The 19,812-nt window shown below is 32.3% G+C and overlaps 2 protein-coding genes across 2 annotated transcripts; both read left to right on the top strand.

Moving 5' to 3' along the window:
- The first annotated feature begins 196 nt into the window (after nt 1-196).
- Nucleotides 197-8,550, top strand: LOC146528743 (xanthine dehydrogenase-like). Its single transcript, XM_085203764.1, has 8 exons — nt 197-370; nt 1,328-1,482; nt 2,125-4,240; nt 5,413-5,721; nt 5,798-6,135; nt 6,435-7,239; nt 7,467-7,634; nt 8,119-8,550. The coding sequence occupies exons 1-8, from the start codon at nt 299-301 to the stop codon at nt 8,164-8,166; spliced, it is 4,011 nt and encodes a 1,336-aa protein (XP_085059890.1). The 5' UTR covers nt 197-298; the 3' UTR covers nt 8,167-8,550.
- Nucleotides 8,551-9,793: 1,243 nt separating this feature from the next.
- ry (xanthine dehydrogenase rosy) lies at nt 9,794-17,879 on the top strand. The gene is made up of 8 exons (XM_085203762.1): nt 9,794-10,134; nt 12,908-13,062; nt 13,171-15,331; nt 15,494-15,802; nt 15,885-16,222; nt 16,307-17,111; nt 17,429-17,596; nt 17,760-17,879. Exons 1-8 carry the CDS (start codon nt 10,063-10,065, stop codon nt 17,808-17,810), a joined length of 4,059 nt encoding a protein of 1,352 aa, XP_085059888.1. The 5' UTR covers nt 9,794-10,062; the 3' UTR covers nt 17,811-17,879.
- The last annotated feature ends 1,933 nt before the right edge of the window (nt 17,880-19,812 follow it).

Genomic DNA, 19,812 nt, shown 5'->3' with positions numbered 1-19,812 from the left:
GGGTATCACGTATTATAGTACGTTCTTTACTTAACTGTTGTTATCACATTTTTTATTTAACTTAAATTATCATAATAATTATTGTACAAGAAGTGTACAGAAACAAATGTGTTTAGATATATGAGACAACATTAGATGTTTCTATGAGACAACATATTAGATATACCTATCTATATATTTAATAGTTTCTGAGCAAGATTTAGACGTCGGCCAACTTCCGACGTTTGTGGTTGTGTGTAGGTGCTATTGAGTTGTTATATTTATTCAACCTTTTAGAATTAGTTGATTATAATATAAAATGGACACTATCGAGGACATGATACCTAAGGATAGGGAAACTCAATTAGTATTTTTTGTCAACGGAAAGAAGGTAAGCTTTTTTTCTTTTACCTGTTGCAAAACATAAAATAATAGATACACAACCATCATGGCAAGCTATTATCATTATACAAATATTTTACATGCTTGAAATAAATTAAAAATATTTTAATTCGAAAATGTGTAATAATATTAATTAAGCAATTAAATGTAAACGTGCACCATTAGGCACAATTTATAAACACAATATGTAATTTGATATACCTACTTGTAATTATTATTGAAAAGTAAAGGTAAATATTCTGAGAACTATTTATTAATATTTCAAGTTCAATAGCCATATAGGAGAAGTATCTGAAACAACCCAGTGAAGATACTCCTTCTACATCGAAATATTTTGTGTTGTATTGGAGTGGTGGAAGTGACGTGCCATTAGAAAGGCCCATGTCCAGAAGTGGACGACGACAGGCTGATGATGAGACGATGTTGATGAAGTGGTGGAAATACGATGCCGCGCTTTTTTTAGCAGCGACGGAAAATAAATTAATATAAAGCTAGATAAGATTAGGCAGCACGTTTGATTCATCAACCCTCAATAACCTCAGCATTTTCAGTCAGACATTGGTCTCACTTCATCAGGAAGATATATTTTAGTATGATAAGGGATAAAGCGTGAAGCTAAGTCAAATTTAGTTTAAATTATAATAACTTATGTAGATGGAATATTATGTTTAGCCGTCGTGGTGCACAAGGGTGTGACTGTAACGCGACGGTTGTGGGTTCGATCCCCACTTGAGGAATTGAAATATTTATTTACATTTATATTTCCATTTCTTCGCTCTGGTGTCAAGGCAAAGCGCGGCGTTGAGTTCTGCCAATCAACACGCAATGCCTCCAGAATTCGGCAGAACGTGGGGAACGGAGTGTCTTAACACTAGGGTTCCCTCTGCCTACCCTGCTGTGTACGGGATACAGCGTGAAGCTGATATGAGTAATGTTTATTATGTAGGTGGTAGAACATTGCCCGGATCCTGAATGGACACTACTTTGGTACTTGCGCAAGAAATTGCATTTAACTGGAACGAAGTATGGCTGCGGGGAAGGTGGCTGCGGCGCTTGTACAGTAATGTTGTCTCAATATTTCGAACATGACAAAAATATCAAGTATCCTTTTAATTACCGAAATAAAATTATCAAGTAATAATTATTTACTGTAATATATTTTATATTAAAAAAAAAGTATCTACAAAAATCCGGTCAAGTGCGAGTCGGTCTCGCCTACCGAGGGTTCAGTACCAATTTCATGATTGTGACCGGAACTGGTACGTGACTTAGAAAAGTTGACAAACATAAATTTGCGGGCGTATGTATTAATTTTGTATGAAAGAAACTACAAATATAAGTTTGTAAAGATTTTTTTTCATTTTTTTCGTTGTTTGTATTGTAATTTGTCACTTCTTGTTAACGTTCATAAATTGGGTCGATAGGATACACCCTATAGCTTTTACCCTATACAAAATGCAGCAAAAACTAGTTTAATACTTCCACTCGATCTTGAGATAAATAAGTATTGATACACACACAGACTTACTGACAACAAAGTGATCCTATGCGTTTTGGTTTACTTCATTTTTAGGTGAAGAACCCTAAAAAGTATGTCTTAAAAAGTGAAATTTGTCGAAACAACTTCATATTTAAAAACCAGAATGTATTTATTGTATATGGCTACGAAAATCTTGTGAGCATTATCGAAGTTTTACTATTTCTTTATATTAAATAAATATAAACACCTAAACAATTTGTCAGACATTTTGCTGTCACCGCATGCTTAACTCCACTCTGTGCAGTACATGGTTTAGCAATAACTACTATTGAAGGTATAGGTAATACTCAAGAGAAACTACATCCGGCTCAAGAAAGAATAGCTAAAGCTCATGGATCTCAGTGCGGTTTTTGTACACCAGGCATCGTCATGTCTATGTACGCTCTCTTGAGGAGCAAAAACAAAATAGACTACAATGATATAGAGACATCTTTGCAAGGTAATCTCTGTAGATGCACTGGATACAGACCAATAGTAGAAGGATTTAAAACTTTTTTGGAAGCTTGGCAACGCGATAATGTCAGTGAAGTAAATAGGCCTTGTCAGCTAGGTAATGATTGCTGTAAAATTAATAAGAATAATGAAGAACTATTTAATACTTCAAAATTTCGGCCATACAGCGCAACGCAGGAACCCATTTTTCCACCGGAGTTGATTTTGAATAATAAATATAGTCAGAAATTTTTATACTATAAAGGCAAAAATGTTATATGGATGAGGCCAAGTAAAATTGAAGAAGTGCTCTTATTAAAAAAAATATTCCCGTTGAGTAAAATTGTAGTGGGTAATACAGAGATAGGAGTAGAAGTCAAGTATAAGAAAAAATATTATCCAATCCTAATTTCACCAAGTCATATAAAAGAGATGAATTACATTCGATTCACAAAATCAGGAGTGGAAATAGGAGCGGCTGTAACACTAACAGATTTGTATGATTTTTTAAAAAATATTAGCATGAAGACTAAAACCTGTACAAAAATATTTGATACCATAACTGATATGTTGCATTGGTTTGCTGGAAATCAAATTCGCAATGTAGCGTCTCTTGTAGGCAATATAGTGAATGCTAGCCCAATATCAGATTTAAATCCAATATTATTGGCGTGCTCTGCTACTCTTAAAATTCTTAGTTCAAAGAAAGGTCTCAGAGATGTGGTTATTGATCAACATTTTTTTATTAATTATAAGAGAGTGGCTTTAGATGATGATGAAGTTGTTGTGGCAGTTGAAATACCATTTTCAACAGAAACACAATATTTTAAAGCTTACAAACAAGCTAGACGAAGAGAAGATGATATATCAATCGTTACAGCGGCCTTTAATGTAATAATTGATAAAAAATCGCAATTAATAACGGAAGCAAAATTAGTTTTCGGTGGGATGGGTCCAACAACTATATGTGCCGCTAAAACTTCGGAGAAATTAAAAAATCTTTCTTGGAATGAAGAAATTTTACAAAATGTTTTTCAAAATTTAAACCAAGAATTACTTTTGAATCGCTCAGCACCTGGTGGAATGGTGGAATATCGCAAATCCCTATGCCTTAGCCTATTTTTTAAATTCTATATTTATGTTTGTAACGAATTAAATTATAACAGTCAAATAAGTAAGAACGAGGAATTGTCTGCTTCTTATGACATACCACGTATGCAACCTCAAAGTAGTCAATACTTTGAAATAAATAATAATAATAAAATAACTTATGACACTGTTGGCAAGCCCATAGCTCATGTGTCTGCTTTGAAGCAGGCGTGTGGCGAAGCTATCTATTGTGACGATGTCCTGAGTTCAGATGGCGAATTATATCTATGTTTGGTACTTAGTTCAGAATCTCATGCTAAAATTATTTCTATTGACCCAAGTAAAGCCTTACTAGAGGCTGATGTGGTAGCTTTTTTGTCAGCATCTGATTTATCAGTGGAACAAAATAAAATGGGTTCTATAATTAAAGATGAACAAATATTTGCTGATAAAATAGTCACAAGTCGTTCTTGTGTTGTCGGAGCCATCGTAGCCAAATCTGAAATCGCTGCGAGAAAAGCGAAACACTTAGTTACTATTACATATGAGAAGTTGTACCCTGTTATAATAACTATTGAGGATGCTATCGAACATGGAAAGTATTATAGAAATTCGCCAAGAACATTACAAAAAGGAAATGTGGAAGAGGCTTTATTGAGCTCTGATCATGTTAAAGAAGGTTATATTAGAACCGGAGCACAAGAACATTTTTATTTGGAAACTATATCAGCATATGCCATGAGAAGAGAGGACGAATTAGAAATCATATGCACTACTCAAAATCCCGCAGAAATAAGTGTAAGTATATATTTTTTTCTTTTGTTTACAGCTTCCCTAACTAAATTTTAAGACTCTTAAAGATGAATTGGAATTCAACGCTGTGCCATTGCCTTGGTACCAGAGCGAGAGAAGAAATGAAAATATCAATAAATAATAATTCATTCCCTCGAATGGCAATTGAATCCACAACCGTCTTGTTACAGTCACACGCTTGTGCCACTGCGCCCCGACGGTCTCTGTATGTATGTGATATAAGTAGGCCCCCTGGTTTCCGTTATGTTCGCTTTGTGCTAGAGTGTAATACTACTATTTGTAACTTTTTTCACCTTTATCCTTTTCATATTACTAGCTATAATTTAAACTATTTTACTATTTAATGATCCTTATTTTTAAAAAATAGAAAATATGTTACGTCAAGTCCCTCCAGCTGCGCGCAGTAACAGAATAAAAAACCTCAAATATTATTGTTTTATCGTATTTTCTTGGACTTACATTTATTTGTTTCATTATAGTTTTATTATTGTTACTGACTAGTAAAGTGGAAATTCATAAAGTGAGCGTACTCGCAAAATCACAAAAAAAACTGGTTGTTTATATTTGTTGTTATATTCAGTTTACGGACGATAACTTTACGCGCTAGCGTAGGCTAGCGTTAGGAAATATCGATGAAAAATGGCATATTTTTATGAATTGAATTGAATTGTTATTGTTATCATTGAATTATGATTGTTTTGTATTATAAAAAGCAGGAGCTGTTTCACTGGGTCACTTATTACCCCTTGATCTTGATGATGCTTAGAAAAAAATGACAAATGGTAATAAATAAATCTATTAGGTAATCACAAAATTTAAAGAAGTATTCGTACTAATTACGTAAAATAAGTCTAAACTCGTAAAAACCTACAGTATATCATAAATATTGTTAAAGATAACGCTATCTCACTGTAAGTTTGACGTGAGAGACTTCTGGTTCCAGCAAAAAACTAAACAGTTTGGATTTTTAAAGCATGCCCGCTCAGAAGAGCTTTTCGTAGTTTCTAGTAAGTAGTTGGTTGCAAATAGTTTTACTATATGCAGCAGATCACGTGACCTTATATTTTAACAGAGAAGAGCACCTGCCTACAGTTACTCCCTTTCGTGTGCTAACTTATTTTCAATTAATTATAGCAACACATTTTATATTTTTTCAGCACATAGCAGCAGAAGCACTGGGCGTACCCAATCATAAAGTTGTTACAAAAGTTAAAAGAATTGGTGGTGGTTTTGGTGGAAAAGAAACGAGGGCAGCTGTGCTGGCCCTCCCTGTGGCTGTAGCAGCGTACAAATTGAAGAAACCTGTCCGCGCTGTTTTAGATCGAGACGAGGATATGCAAATTACTGGATATAGACATCCATGTTTAATAAAATACAAGGTTGCATTTAACAACGATGGCAAAATTAAAGGTGCAATATTTGACATTTATGCTAATGCTGGAAATTACATGGATATTTCATGTTCTGTAAGTTATCTTGCTATATACTTATGTGTTAGTTTCATATTATTATGTTAGCTATATAATATATTTTCTTTTTCAGATGATCGAAAGGGTAGTTATGCATGTTGATAATTGCTACTTTATACCAAATGTACGAATCAGTGGTTATCTATGTAAAACTAATTTACCATCAAACACAGCATTCAGAGGTTTTGGTGCACCTCAAGCAATGTCCGCAGCCGAAGCTATGATAAGAGATATAGCAGATACATTAAGTAAGAAATATGAAGAAATCGCCGATATTAATATTTACCATGAAGGAGATTTAACTCATTTTAATCAACCGCTCACATATTGCACACTGTCTAAGTGTTGGAATGAATGTATTACGAGTTCTGATTACTGGCAAAGAAAGCAAATGGTTGAGGAGTACAATAGGTAAGTTAGGCCTTATTTATCTTATATATTATTATATCTTATATCTTATATCTCCTATATATGTACTTGTACATATGTACGTAGTGAAATGTTTGTCGATGTCACTTTTTCTAGCTTTGATTTAGTATATAACTAAAGTTATAGTATAGTAATATTTAATATTACCCTGTTATTTAACTCATCTTGATCGTACAATGAAACGTATAAAATAGATATAAAAATGGATTTACAAAACGCAGTTACTTATAACTAAGTTTGATCTTTTATCCCTATAAAATATCTTTTTCATGACATTTCAGGTGCAATAGATGGAAGAAGAAAGGATTATCAATTGTTCCAACTAAGTACGGAATATCTTTCCAAACAGATTTATTGATGCAAGCGGGCGCGTTACTTTTAGTATATAATGACGGCTCGGTACTTTTATCTATTGGTGGAATTGAAATGGGTCAGGGGCTTTTTACAAAGATGATTCAAGTTGCATCTCGAGCTTTAGATGTATCTGTTTCTAAAATCTATATAAGTGAAATGTCTACAGATAAAGTTCCAAATAGCCAGCCGACAGCTGCAAGTATGAGTTCTGATTTGTATGGTATGGCTGTAATAAATGCGTGTGATGTTTTAAAAAAAAGATTGGAGCCATATAAGAACAACAACCCAAATGGCACATGGGATGATTGGGTCCTAGCAGCATATTTAGATAGAGTTTGTCTTTCGGCAACAGGGTTTTATAAAACACCAAAAATACAATATGATCCTAATAAAAACTGTGGCGATTTGTTTGAATACTTTACTTATGGTGTTGCATGTTCTGAAGTTATCATTGATTGCTTGACTGGGGATCATCAAGTTCTCAGAACGGACATCGTCATGGATGTTGGAGAAAGCTTAAATCCTGCCATAGATATTGGACAAATAGAAGGAGCATTTATTCAAGGCTATGGCTTTTACACTATTGAAGAAATGATATTTGCTCCTAGTGGTGAAGTCCTTACTAAAGGTCCTGGGGCTTACAAAATACCAGGATTCTCAGACATTCCAAAAGCATTCAACGTTTCTTTACTCAAAGGAGCTCCCAACCCTCGTGCAGTTTATTCATCAAAGGTTAATTATTGTTGTGTTTTATATTTTATTTATTTTCAAATAATTTGTCTTGTGTAATAGGTAGATATTTCCCGTATCTATAATGACTTGGTAATTAATTATTTTAATAATAATTATTAAATTGCTATCACATAGTACATAATGCTTAGAAAAATTATTCGTCTAATTGGTATGAGATAAAGTACTATTGAGATTGAAACTAAATATTATATTTATTTCATTAATAGGCTGTGGGGGAACCACCGTTATTTTTGGCCGCATCTGTCTTTTTTGCTATTAAAGAAGCTATCAAATCAGCTAGAATTGACGCTGGATTTAGTCCCGAATTTGTCTTGGAAGCTCCAGCAACATGTGCCAAAATTAGAATGGCATGTGAAGACCACATTACAGATCAGGTAATGTGCTAGGAATCTCAAATTTTGCATAGGAGTTATTTATAGGACGTGGGTGCTCGCTAAGACGGGAATTTGCAATATTCGACTTCTAAGGGATTGTTTTTGGGGTTTAAAGTTTGTATGAAACTTCATTACTACAAAAGCTAGGTCTCTCAATTTTCCATGGACGTCACTTATAGGACGTAGGTACTCATGGAGACAGAAATTAATAATAACGTAGTTCACGCAGGCGAAGCCGCGGGCGGGCCGCTAGTAACTCATATTCTGTATTCGTATGAGTGTTAAATAGAGAGGGCGTAATAAAATATCACTGTGTTGATTGGTTTTGTCCAAACACACATTGTTTGCTAAACAATCAGAGTTATTAAAAATATTTTAAAACCAAGCAAGGCAAAAATATTTTGAATTGAAGTGAAATAATAAAAATAAATAAGAAATAATTAATAAAAGTGTTATTTGTACTATATAATATTGTCATTTTCAGGTTAAACCTACAATTAAAGAGGGAACACCATGGAATGTGATACCATAAAACAAACGTTAACATGCGGTCCTGTTTTATAATTATAGGCAGTCTGTGAGGCTTGAGCTGAGTGTTGCACGAGTGATCACCGAAATAAAGCCAAGAAAATAATATACAGCTATATTAGTCACCATGAAAAAAAAAAATATAAAAAGTATATTAATTCTTCTACACTGAAGTTTTCTTCTCGTCTTGTTCATATCTTTTTTTTGTCAATATCAATATAAGGATGCCTCAAATCGGTAGCCAAAGAGGAGTAAAAATCAGCTTAAAGATGGGGCACGTTTTCTTCCTTTGTCACCTATACAATTTATATACACTCACACAAATATAAAGCTCAGCTTACTCCTCGCGGATTTATGTACTTATATAAAAATTTTATTTCAAATTTTATATTTGGTTTTACTTTAACTAAAATAAACTTAGAAGTTAGAAGTTGTCTAGCCTGTTTTCTAGTGAATTCAATATGAATTATGAGTTACATAATCCTATAATCCCATCTACATACTAGTCTTATATAGCACACGAGTTTGTTTGGTTGGCCTTGCTAATCTCGGAAACTACTGATTCGAATTAAAAAATATTTTTCTATTAGATACACAGATATTTAACAATGAAGGTTATATTACATCAAGTTATCGACTCGTGGGAACCTTTTGTTCCTGAGATTTTGTTAAACTTGAGAAGCCCGCAGGCTGCTGCTGCATAATTCTCAAGTTATCTCCGACACGTAGTTTAATTTAATACGTAAGTAATGTCAGTTTAATTTAAAAATATTTTTCATTAAATTATAAAATATATATAGGTACCGACGTATGTTTAGTGCTTATGTTATTACTAACATTTTTTGTACACTATAGAAATTAACAACAGAAATAAAAAATATGATCATATTTTAAACAATAAATAATTCTATACGAATTATTATTAATTTATTATTATAAAATATTCTTTACGAATTAGAAGGACGACGAGAGTCTAGTGCTTTATAAATAAAATATTTACAAGAAAATCAATATTTTTGACATAGGTATTTAATTCTTTGATTTATTTCATTCGCAGTACATTTTGGATTGTCTTGGATTGAAGAGAATAATGTCACTAAAAATTATATGGATATAAGAGAAATTTACTAATGAGATTTTTTGTTACGCAGGAAATGTAAAAATTCGTAGATTTATCAAATGTAAATATATTATACAAATGTATATATATTATACAATAAATTGCTTATGAAAGGTCAACTTGTATAACTTGTTTCACAGTTAACACATTAGTAAAGTGCTGTTGTTACCTTTAATGTAAAATATCTAAGATTACTATTAAACTTTATATTATACACAATATTTATTCTTTCTTCTCTTCACTTTTAATCCAAGAAAAACGTATTAAGTTTGCTTATATCTTGGAGTTCATATAATGCACGAAGCGGTAATAATATTAAAATTAATAATCTAAAAATTCAGACTATAACAGTAACAGTATATTTTTTACTATTCTGCTAATAATAGCAGAATAGTAAAAAATATCTATTCATTACAACAATAACGACGGCAAAAATCGGAGCGCGAAGTTAATCCATAAATACATCGACTTGTATGTTGACCAGTTTATAATGTCATATGTCAGTAATGTCAGTGACACAGTTATCAACCGACCACATGCCTTGAAGTGCGTAATAAGCAAAGATAGATAGATATTGTATAAATCGGTAGATACAAGTATGGCAATAAATTTGATAGTAGCAAACGTAGCACAATCAAATTATCTCTCACTTCATCCTTCTATTTGTATAGACTCCTCACTCCTCAGTTTAGTACGAACTACCGCGTGGATCGTACAAGGTTCAGGAATATTTCTTAGAAAACTAGTTATTTAATAATTTCACAATAAAACAATTTAAATATGGGACTGTTGAATGCCGATGAAGAAACCGATGTGTCTACAGAGTTGGTTTTTTATGTGAACGGTAAAAAGGTGAGTGTACCTGCCTATCTATCGTTAAGATAAAAACAAATTACTTTTTGTATAATAAAATTGTTTACTGAGACAATAATTGTCACTCGTTTGAGGAAGATTTGTTAAATGACTTGGTTTCTTCATTTTACTTTCTTCGTCAATTGACGTCATAATTGCTTATTATGTTTACGTTTCATATTTTTACTGTTTTACAATTAATAAATAAAACTATAAGATATAATAGTTATAGACATATCTAATAACATTCTAAGTGCAACTATTGATTTTGAAATCTTGTGTAACCTACCATAAGTATATGGTGCTTATTATTATCATTTTTTTGTCATTTTAATGTAATTAATTGTTAATAGAGTAAGAATGAAACAAGATAATTATAATTAACATATCAACAAGAACTTATAAAGATTTTTTCTTAATTAACAAATCCATAATGCACAAAAATTCAGAAACGCGGTCACGACTTGTCAAACGCACTATAAGAGGGTAGAAAAATATTTTTGCATCTATCATATTTTGGTATTAACATTACTGCTGTAAAGTAGTGTAGGTTTAGTATTAAATTAAAATGGTAAATATGTATTATTTTACCATTGCAATTAGATATACGTATTTCTTTCTAAACCGACAAGGTCAAGGGTGCTGGCACAGGACTATGGTATCTGGTACACTTGTACTACATTGTTAATACGATTGGCCTCATTTATAGCAACATATGTAAATAGAGCCCTTTTTACAATACTATCTGTAGTAATGGTACTAATTTTTTTATTTTATTTTTATACCTATTTCTAGAGGATTCATTTTGTAAGAATATTGTTATTTTTCAAATTGTAAAATATAATAAAAGAGAAATAAGTTAAAATTAAGCAATATTATCAGATTTTGTCGATGCTAAGTAGGTATGTAAGTAGTTGTAAAACGATTCGTTTGTTTCGTCATCAAAAATTGAAAATAAATGCTTACTAGTATGAAATGTATGCAACTCCGGGAATTCGTCTCTGTTTGGTTTTTTAAATTTATTATTAACAATGCAATTAAAAAGTGAATTCCATTTTCGTTAGTAGGCAATTTTCTAAATTATAACCGAATATTTTTAAAAATTACATATCGGTTATTTGGTTCAATAATGACGTAAAGTCCGCGAGGTGTATGCTAAGCTTTGCATTTATGGTAATATACAGTTTACCTATACAGATAATGTTTGTATAAATTAGCGTATACAAACTTACATACATTAATAATATTATATAACGATCTAGTTTTAGTTGGCTAATGAGTAAGTTAATTTTAACCTAGTTTTATAATGAAACACTACTCTAAGAATGTGTCCATCGGCATTTCTCTTATTGTTTCTATTTAAAGTTTATTCTTCATACATGACATGTGAAAATTATTGTTTTCTATTTATGCATACATAAGTGATTAAATAATATATTTATCGATATAACAATAACATAATATTAAATATTATTTTATGATAGCGTACTCAAAAGTATGAAACGTATATTATTGTGATTGTAAATAACTAAGTATCTTCGTAACTGACCCTTTGATAAATATTATCATGTTATTTAAAACATTTGTAGTGGTTTCGTACTTAGTACATTTCTAGATAATCATTTTTTATATTTACTGTGTTTAATGTATTATTGCATGTTCTTAGTTTATTTTGGAACTAGCTTTAATATATGTGAATCGTTCACAATATAATTTCTAATGTATTGGTTTTCGTAATACTTAAGTAGATATACATATTGGTATAAAAAAATCCCTACAAAATCTTGTAGGGATTTTTTTCTACGCAACTGTGGAATGGCCTATTTGTGGCAGTGTTTCCAGATGTATACGACCTGGGTTCATTCAAAAAGTGAGTTAACTTCTCCATTTAAGGTTAAAGGCCGGCTCCTGTAGGTCTTCTGGTGTTATACGGAATCGTGGGCGGTGGTGATCACTTACCATCAGGTGACACGCACGCTCCTTTGCCATGTAAAAAAATAAAAATATTTTTTAGTAATTATCATCTACTTATTGACTTCACGATTAAGAATGTTTTGTAAGGATAGTAGCGTAAGTAAAACTCTATTTTTAATATGAAATGAAAAATAACATGACGTAACCAACCCGGTACAAACTTCAAGTAAATACAGTTTAAAATGATTTATTGTTAAAGCAAACAGTTTAAACAATAGCTAATATAAAATTTCTTTTAAATTAGTTATTGTTTTAACTTTTTCCTTTCTAACCTCGCTTTAGCGTCTTGTTAAATTAAATTAAAAATAGATGAAAGTAATATTATAGAATGGCCTGTGAGTAGTAAATACTTATGCAATAATACGAAGAGAAACAATTTAATGACAATAATTTTAATTATATTGGTGTACCTATTTGTTATTACGTAAACATAATTATACAAAATTGTATTTTTTATTTAATTACACTTACTTATCTGTAATAAATACTAATGAGGCCGTCGTGGCACGAAGGGACTAGCATGCGTGAGTAAAAGTGACGGTTTTACGTTCAATTCCCTCTCGGATGAGTGAAATATTTAATTTTTTCATTTCGACGCTCTGGTAACGAGACAACAATTTTACAGTCGAAATAACCGAAAACAGCGCCATCTGGAACAAATGATTTGCCACCACCGGTATTTTTCAAATGCGTCTCTCATAACCGTATAGAACCTGGAAGATGACTATTCAATAACTCCAGTCTGCAACTATCACGGAATAAAATGTATTCTCTCTTAATATATCATAGTTTATTTCAGGTTATAGAACCACATCCCGATCCAGAATGGACTCTTCTATGGTATCTAAGAAAAAAATTACGCCTTACCGGGACAAAACTAGGATGCGCCGAAGGAGGCTGTGGGGCTTGTACAGTTATGGTCTCAAAATATAATCGAAAGGAGAAAAAAATAATGTATCCTTTTTAAATAACATTTGATCATAGATTATGCATTCAATCGATAAAAATATTACTAATTTTACTAGAAACTTACGTTGACGATATTTTCCTATGGTTATTCAGTCATCTGGCAGTAAATGCGTGCCTCGCGCCATTATGTGCTATGCACGGCTTAGCTGTCACGACTGTAGAAGGTATCGGTTCCGTTAAAACAAAACTCCATCCAGTACAAGAAAGGCTTGCAAAAGCTCATGGTTCTCAATGTGGATTCTGTACTCCTGGCATAGTGATGTCAATGTACAGTTTGTTACGAAGTTGTGAAAAAATCAAATACTCCGACATGGAAGTAGCATTTCAAGGGAATTTATGTAGATGTACAGGTTATAGGGCTATTATAGAGGGATATAAAACATTCCTCGAAGATTGGGAAACAAATAGGGTATCAAGTTTTTCCAATACAAGTAACAATGGGGTATGTGCAATGGGGAAGGATTGTTGCAAAAACAAGACTGACAACAGTGAAACTGAATATATTTTTGACAAATCCTCGTTTTTGCCGTATGATCCGAGCCAGGAACCTATATTTCCACCTGAATTAAAGCTATCACCTGTTTATGATGATCAATATCTCATATACCGTGGAAGCAAATCAGTTTGGTACAGACCTACAACAATGAAAGAGATATTGAATTTAAAACAACAATTTCCTGATGCTAAAATAGTAGTGGGGAACACAGAAGTCGGAGTGGAAGTAAAGTTTAAGCACTGTGTTTATCCTGTTATAATTATGCCTAACTGCGTGCAGCAAATGAATACAGTAACAGAAACAGAAATGGGACTGTTAGTCGGTGCCTCTGTTACTTTGATGGAAATGGAGAATGTTTTTAGAAAATATATAGAAATTTTACCTAAATATAAAACAAGGGCGCTAAAAGCTATAATAAACATGTTAAATTGGTTTGCGGGCAAACAGATAAGGAATGTGGCAGCGATTGGTGGTAATATAATGACCGGAAGTCCAATATCAGATTTAAATCCAATTTTAATGTCATTGAAAGTGAAACTTAATCTTTTGAGTAAAAAAGATGGCCCTAGATCTGTTTTAATGGATGAGACTTTCTTTACGGGGTACAGGAAAAATGTTGTGAAACCTTATGAAATTTTACTATCAATAGAAATCCCATATTCGAGTCCATATCAATATATAAAGGCATACAAACAAGCTAAGCGCCGAGAAGATGATATCTCCATAGTTACGGCTGCTATTAATGTTGAATTTGAGAATAATTCAAATATAATAAAAAATCTAGGCTTGGCTTTTGGTGGTATGGCACCATTTACTAAAATAGCCACTAAAACTAATGAAGCGCTAAAAGGCATGTCCTGGTCTGAAGAAATGTTAGAGAAAGCTTATACGTATATGTTAGATGAATTACCGTTGGGTCCATCGGTACCTGGAGGTAACGTATTATATAGAAGAACGTTGACTATGAGTCTGTTCTTAAAAGCTTATTTAGCTATAGCAAAAGAAATGTCTCAGGATAAAATAAATGTAGAATTAATTGAGCCTTATTATAGTAGTGGTGCAGAACAGTTCCATGGTGGCATGCCAACAAGCTCTCAATATTTCGAATTAGTGAAAGACAAGCAGGTTAAAACGGATGCAGTCGGTAAAGTGATTCCACATGTCTCAGCTTTAAAACAGGTAACAGGTGAAGCAATTTACTGTGATGACATCCCTATGGTAGAAGGAGAATTGTATTTAGCATTCGTTCTAAGCTCAAAAGCACACGCTAAAATTATTTCTGTCAATCCTGATGAAGCACTGAAACAGCCAGGAGTAGTGGCATTTTTTTCAGCGAAAGATTTGACACCAGATCAAAATACTATTGGTCCTATATTCCACGATGAAGAACTTTTTGCAAGCGAAAAAGTAATAAGCCAAGGGCAGACTATAGGTGTGGTAATAGCGGAAGATCAACAAACAGCGCAAGCTGCAGCCAGAAAGGTCAAAGTGGAATATGAAGAATTACAACCAATTATAGTTACGATAGAAGATGCCATTAAACATAATTCTTTTTACAAACAATTTCCTAAGACTATACGAAAAGGCAATGTTAAATCTGAATTTGAAAATCCAAATAATTTAGTTATTAAGGGAGAATGTCGAATGGGAGGTCAGGAACATTTTTACTTAGAAACTCATGCGGCGTACGCGATCCCAAAGAAAGAAGATGACGAATTGGAAATATTTTGTTCTAGTCAACATCCTTCGGAAGTAGCGGTAAGCCAAAAATGTTTTTTATATTATAGCTTGATATAAAATCATTTAAAATAACGACAAGTATATATCTAGATGATAATTGCATGTGCGCGTTTTTTTATAAATATTTATTATTCCTTTTTAGTAATTTATTTTACGTTATATGAACATTTTTAATTTTAGAAATTAGCTAGCCATGTTCTACATGTACCTATGAATAGAATAGTAGCACGAGTAAAACGTATGGGAGGTGGTTTTGGTGGAAAAGAATCACGAGGGATATTAATTTCCTTGCCGGTGGCGCTCGCTGCTCATAAACTTCAAAAACCAATACGTTGCATGTTAGATCGAGATGAAGATATGCAAATGACTGGAACGAGACATCCTTTCCTAATCAAATATGAAGTAGCAGTTACTAACGAAGGGAAAATAATGGCAGCCATAGTAAATATCTATAATAATGGAGGATATTCTATCGATTTATCTGGACCCGTATGTATTGCTTTGTTTAGTAATTTAGTTGAATAATATGTGGTTAAATCCTAATATAATCTTACACCTTTTAACTTTTTAGGTTGTAGAACGAGCTATGTTTCATTTTGAAAATGCTTATTATATACCCAATTGCGAAGTGACTGGCCACATCTGTAAAACAAATTTGCCATCAAATACAGCATTTCGTGGTTTCGGCGGCCCACAAGGCATGTTTGGCGCTGAGAATTTAATATGGGATATAGCTAGAGCTTTAAAGAAATCGCCTGATGAAATAAGACATATTAACTTATACCAAGAGAACTCTACCACTCACTATAACCAAGTGTTAACACACTGTACTTTACAAAGATGTTGGGATGAGTGCGTAGAAAAAAGTAATTTAGTTCAACGGAGGATAAATATTGAAAACTTTAATAAGTATAAAAAAATATTATTTTCAAAATTTTTTTTATTTAGATAACAATATTTAGAGCAAAATTAAATTTTTCAACTTCATTTTAGGCAGCATCGTTGGCGCAAGCGTGGTATTTCGATAATTCCAACAAAGTTTGGAATTGCTTTCACAGAGAAGCTGCTCAACCAAGGGGGCGCCTTAATTCTCATTTATACCGATGGCTCAGTTCTTTTATCTCACGGTGGCACAGAAATGGGGCAAGGTTTGCATACAAAAATGATTCAAATAGCGTCACGGGCTCTTGGAATTGACATTTCCAAAATTCACATCAGCGAAACTGCTACTGATAAAGTCCCGAACACATCCGCCACCGCTGCTAGTGCTGGATCAGATTTGAATGGAATGGCAGTTCTTGACGCTTGTCAAAAATTAATAAAGCGTCTTCAACCATACAAAGACAAGAATCCCAATGGCTCATGGGAACAATGGGTATCAGCTGCTTATGTTGACCGAGTTAGTCTAGCCGCTACAGGCTTCCACGCTACACCTGATATAGGATACGATTTCAAGAATAATGTAGGCAAACCTTTCAATTACTTTACGTTTGGAGTAGCTGTGTCAGAAGTAGAAATAGACTGCCTCAGTGGTGACCATCTCGTTATCAGAAGTGATATAGTGATGGACTTGGGTGAGAGTATAAATCCAGCCATAGATATTGGCCAGATTGAAGGTGCTTTTATACAAGGTTATGGCTTATTCACGATGGAGGAACTCATTTACTCGCCAACGGGAACATTGTATTCGCGTGGACCTGGCGCTTACAAAATACCTGGTTTTGGTGATATTCCGCATGAGTTTAACGTTTCCCTGCTAAAAGGTGCTCCTAATCCGAGGGCAGTTTACTCGTCAAAGGTAAAATATATTTTTTTATAAAAGTGGAAACTTTATATATTTTGTAATAAGTAAGTAGGTATGTTTCGTTATGAGTTCGGTTTTTCGTTTCTTTCCATTAATCTTGTGATAAACGAAAAGGCAAATGGTATATATGTATATGATAATGTTCGGTCCGTATTTATAAATCGCTCTCAACATCGATATTGTTTTATTATATAGTGCTTTAACCTATATACGCTTAAGCTACTACTACAACTTGCTACCTAACTTGCTACTATAACTTTATGTTACCGTATTTATTTAGATCTAAAAAATAACTTTGTTTACATTTACAGGCTGTAGGAGAACCTCCGTTGTTTTTAGCGAGTTCAATATTTTTCGCAATAAAAGAGGCAATCCTCGCTGCGCGTGTTGACGCTGGAGCATCCCCTGACTTCACTCTGGAGTCTCCCGCCACTTCCGCAAGAATACGCATGGCCTGTGAAGACCATATTACTAAGAAGGTAAATATCTTATGTATCCCATTGGCTTAGTTAGGAAATGTCCAATCCCAAATGCGATAGCAGTGTCTAAATACATGGTAAAGCAGTATAAAGCATAGAATCACTCTACGTTACAATTATTAAGTATTTTTTTTTATTGTATTTATATATTTTTCTATTTCAGCTTCCTCGTCATGAACCGGGAACATTTGTGCCATGGAATGTTGTGCCTTAAATTATTTATTTTTATAAGATTTTTTTCTATTTTATTAATAAAATATCTATTTTTATTGTTAAAGAATAACTTTTAATTTATTACATAGCATCTTATTAATAAGGTGAAGGTCAATACCGTGAAAAATATTATTTAAAAAAAATATATATATAAGTACTTTGATTAGATGGAAAACAACTTTGCCCTATACCTAATAGTAATATAAATATTAATCTATATAATATAATTAATAATTATAAAAAGGAACAGAAATAATACATATTACATTTTAAAATAAATAATTTATTACTAATAATTAAATTTTATATCTAATTGTATGAAAAACGTTTATATTGGTTTTTAGCATGTATAAAGTGTTATTTCACAAAAGAAAAGTACCTAGGTACCTATTTATTTTTATACATTTTTTAACTAAGTACCTACTAATAATATTTATAAATATAATAAAATATTTTTTTGTGAAGTAGGAAGGAATTATTTTATTCTATAATAAAGATATAGACAAAAATAAAAAACAATATAAATTAAGAAATTTAACTTAGTTTTACATAGTTTTGCAACAGTTTTACTGATTTATTAACCGACTTCTGTAAGAAAGGGAGGTTATCAATTCAACTGTATTTCTTTTTCCTTATTTATGTTTGTTACCTCATAACTTTGGCTGGGTGAATCGATTTGGATATTTTTTTTTCGATATATTACATTAGGTTATTTTTAATATAAAGAAAACATACAAACACAGATAAACTGACAGCCTAAATCGCTGAGCCTAGAATCTTGAAACAAGAACATTTTTTTGAAAATTACACATTTGTAAGGAAAATTCACATTTTACATTGATGTAAGGAAAAAGTATAAATGTATATTTTAAAAAATATATTGTATGTACTTCAAATATTGAACGTCGATTTTTTTTAGATTGTAAGTTGTTGTTTACTTTACCACGAAAAATATTTGATTTGATTGTCAAAGGTCAAGCGGGCAATGTCGGGGGCAGAAAGCAATTTATTTATAATATAGATCTTAATGGTCAATCAAAATTAGTGACTAACGTTACAATTACAATATAAGAGATACTCAAATACGCACTTGTGATAACTTAGGGACGAATTAATTACGTTTCAGGACCACCTTTCATTCATATTTATAGTATTATTATTGAAATATTCATAATTTTGATAGTGTTTTTTTATTACAAACTAAAATTTACTATTAAAATTGTTTAATAATAAAAAGAAAGAAGAACGCCCAATAGATAATAGTTTATATGAAACGTTAATAAACTTAGGCGACACCAATATATTTTTTTATCCTTATCTCGTCGTCGAGCAGCTGATGCAATAAAATATTATGATAGCAACAAAATAATAATATCTCTGTATTAAGAACAATTAACCTTGTATATTTCACATATATACATTCACATAAGCATATATAAAGTATACATTTACATTATATACGTTTGTATTTTTGTTTTAATTTTATCCCGCACAAAGCGGGGTAGGCAGAGGGAACCTGGAAACATAGTGTAAAGAGACTCTGTTCAGCACTTTTCATCGAAATCTTGCGGCATTGCCTCGTTAGCAGATGCGAAAATGAAAATATTAAATATTTAATTCCCCAAATGGGAGTCGAACTCGCAACTGTTGTATTTACAGTCGCACGCTTGTGTCCCTGTGCGACGACGGCCAATATGTACTGTAATAATAAAATTATTATCTAAGGCGGCCACTTCTAAGAGGTAGGTAATTTATGTCATCACTATGTTTATGAAAAAAATTTTGAAATGTATGGAAATATTATGAAGAGGAAAAATATAAACATAATAAGAATGTCATAACTACTTACTTACTGGCCTTGTTATATTTTCCACCGATTGTTTGCTAAGCTTTAGGCGCATCTCTTATATTATTTTTCATTTGCTTTACTAGGCTAGTCACAGCCTACGCCCTACGCCACAGGGGCATAAGCGTGTGAATTTAAACGCGACGGGTTGTGGATG

This window comes from Heliconius melpomene, chromosome 19 (genome assembly GCF_056956725.1).
Source record: "Heliconius melpomene rosina isolate 202511_hmr_F chromosome 19, ASM5695672v1, whole genome shotgun sequence".
NCBI classification, from domain to species: Eukaryota; Metazoa; Arthropoda; class Insecta; order Lepidoptera; family Nymphalidae; genus Heliconius; species Heliconius melpomene.
Note: the sequence above shows the minus strand (reverse complement) of the source record. Positions and strands in the feature narration are given on the sequence as shown.